Here is a 9,421-nt window from a genome sequence, read left to right as displayed (position 1 = left end):
TGCAGTCCAGCAGAAATTTATGTAAAAAATAAATTTATACATAAAACGCTGTCTCTGAATTTTTTCCCAACATTCAGTACATAAACCGCTACCTGGGTTAGCGTTTTTAGTGTATTTGAACTTTTTTTTTTAAAATTTTAAAAATCAGAAATTACGAAAATTTAAAAAAAAAAAAGAAAAAAAAAAGTCAACATGTAAAACGCTGTCCCATACAACGTTTTACACATTGAATTTTTTTTTAAAAAACTAGAGTATAAATACAGCATTTTACTCTAAAAGCTTAGTTTGATAAATAATTTGACCACGAGTCTACTTTACAAAATAATTTTGTAATTAAACTTACTTTGGAAAAAAATCCCGTTACCCCAGCATCTTCATGTCCCCTCATTAAACTCTCCATCTTCCTCACAAAGACACGATCAAACCCTCCCATGCCACCAAGCCCATTATCTAAATTATGCTTTGTAAACCAATAAACAACAATTAAACTCTAAATTATTGCATAATTCGAATTTTCTACATGATGTGGAGTTGATTTTTTTGAGATTTTGGGCAAAATTCGAAGTCATTATAGGGTTGCGTGATTTGAATTTGAGGCTTTTTAGAGCAAAGTTCGTTAATACTACAATCAGGTATGCAACCCATAATTTCACCCTTCCATTGATAAAATTTCGTAAATTGGATGAGATAGATAGATTTTTAATTGAGAATTTTAATTTGATAATACTAGTCCTTGCTAATATATGTTGTTTCGCTTGAATACAAGTAGAATCTTTGGAAAATTATATGTCTGCTAGCTCATTATGATGAGCATGTCAAGTAAAGCCATATTCATTACTCCGTACCAATTAAAGATCACGAGAGAATACCCTACATACATGATATACTCTAAATATTATGCTTTGTTCCTTGTTTTATGGCTGCCTTTATTTTTCATATTGATATTAGCTATTTTTGCAATTGGTTGTTGGAGTAAACAATCATATTTTCACTTTTTTTTTTTTTTTTTTTTTAAATTTTTTTTGCTTGTATTAAGTGATGCTTCTGAGTATTGGTTGTGTTTTATGGTACGGTGAATTTTGTTTCCGTAGTAATTTAAAGTTATTTTTGATACTTAGTATGGTTCTTAAACTAGTCATTTTATTTGATTATTGCAGTTAGTATGACTGTATGAGTGGGAATGTTATCTTAAAGTTCCAATACAGGGGTAAAGACATTGATGTAATTGTGGATGATGTTGACAAGGTTATGCTACTTGACCTTATTGTTGAGTACTGGAATGGTGCTATGGCTGCACAAATACCTAAGCCTAATTGTCCCACCTTTAGCTACGCCTTTCAGATGAAAAACTGGGCAGTGAACAATGACAAGGATCTAATGGAAATGTTTAATAAGTTACATGGGACAAATTGCATCTATATATGGGTTGGAGGGGTAGTTGAGCCTAGTGACCTTGTAGTGGCAGCTAGGAAGTTGGGGTTGTCTCAATCAAGAGTGGGAGAATCCTCTAATGCATTGCAGAAATCGACACCTAGGAGGAGTATAAGGCTAAACCCACCCATCAGCCCACCTCTTAGCCCACCTGACATCCTTCATTACAGTCCGATGAAGTCAAACATGTGGGATAACATTGAAATATCTCCCATTTCACACAGTTAACCACCTATTAGGGGAAGGGGAAGAGGAATGGGAAGGGATGGAGGGACATGTAGGGGTAGAGGCAGGGGAGGACAAATTCAACCAACTGAAACAGTTGTAACTCCTACCCTTGACATGTTCTCAAGCCAACCAACTATAAGAAGATCCCCTAGGCATCAACCAAACCCAAATGTCATAGCTACATCATCTCATCCAATCCTCCCAACACCTGAATTGTTGAGAAAAGAGGTTCCTGCTTCACTAAATTTTCCTAAACCTTCAAAGAATCTTCACAAAATGATGCCAATTACCATTCAAAAAAGAAGGGGGGTGTTTATTAGCAAAAAACAAGTCACCCCTGCTGATAACATTGAAAAGGAATTGGCTCCCAGGAGAAGAAATCTCTCAATCAGTTTGAGTACTGATGTCGAGTTAGAGAACATGGATGATGAAGCAGAGGGTGATGATTATCTCCAAGATTATGACAGTGACAATGGAGATGATACAGATGAAAGTGTAGATGAAGAGAATAGCTCTGAAGATGAGTACATGCCCATGATTCATGATAACTATGATCCTTATGATGAGCCAATGTGGGAGAACACTATTGATGGAGAGGATACTGAGAACTACATGAATAAGTTGTATGCAAATGGTGAAGTGTACAACACTATGGAGTTTGGAAAAATTATTTTGAAACCATGGCAATTGTTTATGGATAAGGCTCAATTAAGAGACGCGGTGGGAGATTATTGCATCCAATGTGGATTTTCAATCATTGTGGACAAAACCAATAACTCTAGATACACCGTCCAATGTGGTGCAGAGAACTGTTCATGGAGGTTACATGCATCCAGGCTGCCAGATGGAGTCACATGGGCTATTAAAACTATAAAAAATGCAGAACATACATGTTTTGGCTTAGTGACTAGGGAACACTATGGTGAGTGCAAAGTGGGCAGCAAGGGTGTTGTTAGAGGACATTAGAGCAAACAACGACATCCCAGCCAAGTCATTAAATAACCTATTATGGCAAAGATACAGTGTTCATATGACTAAAAGTACTCTTTACAGAATGAGGAGTCAAGCTTTGATTGAAATACATGGAGGATTTGATGTGTCATACTGTCATCTCCCTAAGTATTGTGAAGTGATCATGATCACCAACCCTGGTTCATCTGCCTTCTGTGCATGGAATCCACTTACTCATCCTGAGAAGCCCTTAGAATTTACCAGCATATTTATAGCATTTAAGGGAGCAATTGATGGATTGTTTCTTGGCTGTAGAGGCTAGGTGGGAGTAGATGGGTGCCACCTGAAGGGAAATTATGGTGGAATAATGCTGTCAGCAGTTGTCTTAGATGGCAATAATGAGCTTTTTCCATTTGCATGGGCAATTGTTGCAAGCTGGAAGTTCTTTGCTTGGCATCTCAAGAATGCACTAAAAGATAGTGGAAGAGGAGATGACTGATGTATAATCTCTGATAGGCAAAAGGTATCTAATAGCCTTAACTAATTATGATGTTTTATTCATGATCACTTTCTAACCAACTTTGTTTATACCTTGACACAGGGCATTGATGCAGCATTAACTGAACTTTGGCCTCAAGCTGGAAGAAGATATTGTTTAGCACTTGTGTGCAAATTGGCAGAGTTTTCAAAGGGCCACTTATGCATAGTCTATTTTGGAAAGCATGTGGTGCAACCTCTTTGTTTACCTTTATAAAAAGTCAAGGAAGGATTGCAGAAGACTAATCCAGCGGCTTTAATATGGCTTTCAAAGTTAGGAGATCAAGAGAGGTGGACCAAGCACAAGTTTGATCCTAAAGTGAAGTGTGATACTAACAAAACAAACTTTGTGGAAAGTTTTAATGCTACACTAGGCATTGATAGGTGTAGACCAGTGCTTACTTTACTTGAAGGTATGATGATCACAAACATTGTAATTTTCTGTAAATTGCATTCATTACATGATGTTATTAATGCTGTCATTAGTTTTGAAAGGTATAAAAAGAGTAACTATGGTGAGACTTGCAACAAGAAGGCAAAATTGTGAAGAATGGGATAGAGAAGATGTATGTCCAAATATCATCAAGAGAGTGCAAACTCTATGCCAGGAATCCAGAACATGCAAGGCATTACTCTCACAAGATGGAGAATTTGAGATACTTGATGGCAAATCAGCATTGAAAGTGAGTTTGAATACCATACATGCTTATGTGGTCTGTGGTAAATTAGTGGGATACCTTGCAAACATGGGATGAGGGCTATTTTGTATGCTGGGATGGACCCACTCAAATTTGTACATGAGTGGTATTCTGTCAAGTTGTACAAGTTAGCATATGCTCATGGCATAAAATCTATTCCCGACACTGAACAATGGCCTGAGATAGATTTGCCATCATTGAGCCACCAAAAATGAAAAGAGGAGTAGGGAGACCTTGCAGGAATAGGAGAAGAAATGAATAAGAAGATTGAAAAGGACAAAGAAGCAAGACAGTCACATGCAGCGTTTGTAAGAAGCCTGGACATAATGCCCTGACTTGTAAGGGGGGATATACAAAAAAACAAAGGTAACTGATGTGAAGAATTCTAAGAAGCAAAGCAAAAACAAAGCAGCTACTTCAGAAGTTTTGGGAAAAGAACTAGATCCTCAACCAATATTTCATCAACCCAACCTGTTACTAATAGAAAAAAAACACATGCTGCTATGTCTTTATCTCAGCCTTGGTGACAAAAGTTGTATGATAGTGCCTTCTTTTTTTTTTTTTTTTTTTTTCAATAAGTATGTGGTAGAATAAACTTCAGGTGAATAGTAGTGTCTTTTTGTGATACAGGAGAAGCACTTTAAACTAGTTAACCAACTTTGGTGGTTGCTCACGTTTAGCCATTTAATGACATTATTAAACATGGTTTTGGGTTAATTCAATTGTTGTTGCTTATGTTGGTGTCAATGCTAGAAGATTAATATTAGCTCACGTTACCCATTATTTCATAAGAAGCATAACATTAGTACACAGCCAAATAGCATAAAAAGCATTTAATAAAGTTAAAGTTAGGTAGTTCTAATTCTAAATGTACTTTATTTATGTTAACCAAAGCTAACCTTAGTTAGATATTAACAGATATTTAACGGAATTAGCTCATTAATGCTACATTTGGGGAAATAAAAATAGGTAGGGTCACGAATGAGAAAGTTTTATTTTTTTTTCTACCGTTGGAATTTTGAAAAGTTAAGGGCCATCAATGGGAAAATGATCATTTAATCATTACTTGAGACAAATTTTCTAAAGATATCTTTGTAAAATTGTAAGGTCATAAATTAGATCGAAATCTTTGTAAAATTATAAGGTCACAGATTTCCGTAAATCTTCTATACTTCCACCATTTCACTTTGTTAGTCCCATTATTATTATAGGCGTTTCAAAAAAACAAAAAGATATATGAAGTACTTATATGGAATATATTCCAACATTATTATAGGGTGAATAATTTTCCTAATCTATGAATAATTAATCTAATTGAGTATTTAAAGAGTTAAATAATGCTGATTGGTTTAATATATATGCTAGTGGATTGTTGACATGACAAATTCTTCCAATTAAGATTTACTATAGGCGATTTAATTACAACCAATTCGCGTAAATAAAACAAATAAAGCAGAAAAAGATAAAACACTAATTACAAAGCTGCAATCAAATTCTCCTTTTCTTATTTCAGTGATTAATTTCAAAGGGGACTAAGGCCCCGTTCACTTCACCTTAATTTTGCTGAACTGAAATTATTTTTACTGAACTGAAATTATTTTTACTGATTAAAACTTATTTTTACTGAAATTATTTTTACTGAACTAAACTTATTTTTACTGAACTGAAATTATTTTTACTGAACTGAACTTATTTTACCGAACTGAAACTATTTTTACTGAACTGAACTTATTTTTACTGATTTAGATATTATTTTTACTGATTTAATATTTATATATATATAGATGTATTAGGTAAAATAATCTATTTTTGTAATTTATATAGTTGGCATATATAACGATAATATATTATGCCAACCATATAAATTTACATAATATCGTATATAAAAATGGTTGGCCTATATATTATGGGAATATGTATTTGATATACTTGTATATGATATTAGGTTTAGGGATACTGCCTTTCGTTGCCTAACTTTACCGCCAAACATACCAAAACAATAAAACTAATAATAATAAGAATAAAATCATAACTTTATTATAATCATAAATTATTACAAGGATTGCTTCTTATTGCATATGACTATTTAAATTTATTATTCAATGTCCATATGATGATCTTCTTCCTCGATGTCCCTAACTGATTGCCAAATATGTTATGCTATCTGATTTTGTACTATATCCACCTGAGCTTTCCTACCTTCAACAAATATGGAGTATTCCGCTCTAGGCTCAACATTTGCACATCTTTCTGAAATTGGTATCCCTAAAGTGTACAATCGGATAAAATTATGAAGAGTAAACGTTGATAAGATGATTGATAATTGATATGTTTGAGACATTTGTGGCATGTTTTTCAAAATTTTCCATTGCCCCTTAACGTTGCCAAAACACCTTTCAATTGTAGTACGCAATGAAGAATGGCGATAATTGTAATGTTCCAGCATTCCTCGAGGTGGAGGCCCATTGTGAAATTCCGGCATATATATATATATATATATATATATATATATATATATATATATATATATATATATATATATATGATTATATGAGACTATTAAAATATATAGTTGATCGTTAAAATAGTTTCTAAAGCAGCGAGTTGGAGTTAACGATCTCAAACCCAAAGACTTTAGCACAATTTATGACATGCATGAAAAAAATATTGTTAATTAAATTTTTGGTTTGAATTGTTGGTCAATTTTTTACTACGTATATGTTGGTTAACTGCATGTAATTTACAAATAATTATAGCAAATATTGGTAGATTGATTGATCATATCAAGGCATGTGATATTTAAGCAAAAAAAAAAAAAAAATATAACGACATATTGGTAGTATTGTATAGATCATGCATATATAATCATATATGAATATCATTTTTCAATATCTTATTGAATTTATTGTAATTGATTAGGTATGCTATTACGATGAATTTTGTTACCCTTTTATAAAATATAGTACTTGTATTTACCAAATATCACCGACTACAATATTATCAATAAGACATAATATTTTATACTTGACAAAAAAAAAAGATATTATATTTTATAACTATAAAATATGTGATAAAAGTATAGACAAAAGTGATGCATAAAAAAATATATGTGAAGTATTAAAAAATCTTGTACAACAATATTTTGCAATATATGGAAAAAATAATTTACATAAAAAAGCCTAGTAAATAAAGCATCAAATTACATGAACTTAAATTAATTTTGCTGAAATTATTTTTACTGAACTGAAATTATTTTTGCTGAAATGAAATTATTTTTACTGAACTTAAATTAATTTTACTGATTAAAATTGATTTTTACTGAACTGAAATTATTTTTACTTAATATTATTTTTTTAAGGTGAGGTGAACAGGGCCTAACAAAATAAAACGAAGGGACTAGGGAGATACTAAAGTGACACTTTTTTTTTTCCCTCTAAAAGCATTATAATCCCGTCCATTTCCTTCTTGTGATTTATATATTTATTTTTATCACCTCTCTATTTTTTTTGCTGCCATTTGGTTGGTTAGTTTGTTATCCAAGGCTCCAAGCTTATCCATCTCTATTTTTTTTTTTTTTTTTTTTTTTTTGCTGCCATTTGGTTGGTTAGTTTGTTATCTAAGGCTCCAAGCTTATCCAATCAAAGTTGTTACACTAATAATGTGATATAATATGATATGATATGACATACGGAGTACTACGTATTAGATTCTGTAGGAATACAATACAAATTCAATATTTCACGCAAAAAAAAAACTTATTTTTTTATTTTCTTTAAAGTAAGGTTCAGATCAGATTTGTGGCGTTACAACTTTACAAAGATTCAATGCGTTTTCGAAAATGTATATGAAATTTTCTAAAGATGGTTGATAAAATTTGTCTGAAGTAATGATCGATCGATCATTTATTAAGATCTTTTTCTAGATGAGTTCAGTTAGGAAAGTGCATTTAGTTAGAAATGTCTAACGGATCATGTCATGTCAGATTCATGTTTGTGTTAATATTAAACGGGTTGATAAATCCTTGACCCAAAGCTAACCCATTTATTAAATGGGTTGAAACCCTTGATTATTCCAAACCTAATCCGCTTATTAAATGGGTTACTCGGGCAACCTTTTACCACTTACTTTATTAATTCATTTAAGACATTATATAGTTTAGTACTTAATAAACTTATTAATATTCATATTTTAAATTAAAAATGACATATTTTATTAAAAAAAAAAAAAAAAAAAAAAAAAAAAAAAAAAAAAAAAACAGTAGAAGGATAAGTCAAGTGAAAAAAAAACGTTGTGTAAGAATTGAGGGTGGTAAGGATAAGTCAAGACTATAAAAGACTTTCAAATGAAAAAGTAGTAAAATTTGTCCGCCCAAATCAAAAAAATTGCCCGCTAAAAGTTTTTACTAAAGTATTTATACTACCAAATGATGTAGTTAGAAGGGTTAGTAAGATTGACATAAAAAAAAATTCGATTATTTTGACTATTTCAATAGACAAGTTAAGCATGTCGGATTCAGATTGACGTTCAACTCATTAATATAATCTGGTTATGTGTGTCAGTTTCGGGTTGAAAAGTTCAACCCAAATCTAACTCGTTTAAATTCGTGTCAGGTTCATATCGACATAATTACTTAAACATGTCGAGGATTCTTGACCTAAACCTACTTATTTCGTGTCGAATTCGTATCGTGTCAGCTTTGACAACCCTGCATTAGGATCTTTTTCTAGTTAAGTCTAGTTGAGTCGTACAATAATTCAAGGTATGGTACACAAAGTTCATTTATTGGGATCTTTTTCTAGTTGAGTCGTACAATAATTCAAGGTATGGTTCACACTGTTGATCAAATGTATACTTTCATATAGAGCTGTAAGTTTTTAACCCGAACCGTTAAACTCGACTGTTTCGAATCGATCTGAAAAGGAACTGTGAGCTGTGAGCTTCATATCGGGTCGGGCCAACGGGCCGGGCCATACTTGATCAGGTCCATCATAAACCCCACCCACCCCCTCCCTTCCCCAAAACCACCTTGCACCCAACCCACCCCACCTCTCGTCCTTCAAAATCACTAAAAACCCATCCACCTCACTTGTCCTTTGAAACCATCAATATAAAAAAAATGTAAAAATTAAAATCTACACATATTTGGTTTAACCTATTTAACAGGTAACCGATCTCTGGGTCATACCAACAACCCTTGAGGGAAAAAGGATAATCCTTTGGGGCCATTAAGGAGGAAGATGAGGCGGTCACTTCCACTTGTGAGCCAGCGTCGCTGCTCACCTCTACTTCGTCTGGGTCCCACGGATGCATCAGAACGAGTGGATTAATCAAATGGCCCTCTGGCCTTAGAGAAGAATTGGTGAGGGTGAGTTGAAACGAACTAAAATTGGAGCTGCTCCAAATTGAAGAGGAATCGGCCCCAACCACTCAAGACTCCTTAGACCCTGGCAAACAACCGACCTTATGAGTAGAGACGGATGAATCCGATTTATTTGCTGATGAGTTTATTTTATAAGTATTTTTTATCCCCCATCCCATGGTCATTTTTGTGCTTATTTGAGCTCTACGGAGCTATT

At 33.1% G+C, this 9,421-nt stretch overlaps 1 protein-coding gene across 3 annotated transcripts; it reads left to right on the top strand.

The window, feature by feature from the left end:
• The first annotated feature begins 234 nt into the window (after positions 1-234).
• Positions 235-4,580, top strand: LOC110710294. 3 transcript variants are annotated; one of them, XM_021888570.1, is made up of 4 exons: positions 235-632; positions 1,158-3,133; positions 3,212-3,560; positions 3,643-4,580. In XM_021888570.1, exon 2 carries the CDS (start codon positions 1,687-1,689, stop codon positions 2,623-2,625), a length of 939 nt encoding a protein of 312 aa, XP_021744262.1. In that variant the 5' UTR covers positions 235-632; positions 1,158-1,686; the 3' UTR covers positions 2,626-3,133; positions 3,212-3,560; positions 3,643-4,580. The 3 variants fall into 3 exon arrangements, with proteins under 3 accessions (XP_021744262.1, XP_021744263.1, XP_021744264.1); XM_021888571.1 differs by having other exon boundaries at positions 3,634-4,580; XM_021888572.1 differs by lacking the exon at positions 235-632 and having other exon boundaries at positions 674-3,133.
• Positions 4,581-9,421: the final 4,841 nt, after the last annotated feature.

Source organism: Chenopodium quinoa, unplaced genomic scaffold, assembly GCF_001683475.1.
Source record: "Chenopodium quinoa cultivar QQ74 unplaced genomic scaffold, ASM168347v1, whole genome shotgun sequence".
Classification (NCBI taxonomy): domain Eukaryota; kingdom Viridiplantae; phylum Streptophyta; class Magnoliopsida; order Caryophyllales; family Amaranthaceae; genus Chenopodium; species Chenopodium quinoa.
The sequence above is the reverse complement of the archived record's forward strand: the minus strand, read 5'-3'. Positions and strand labels throughout refer to the sequence as shown.

What these genes read in the sequence shown, in the direction of transcription:
- LOC110710294 (XM_021888570.1), top strand. Translation starts at nt 1,687, where the DNA reads ATGGGAAGGGATGGAGGGACATGTAGGGGTAGAGGCAGGGGAGGACAA.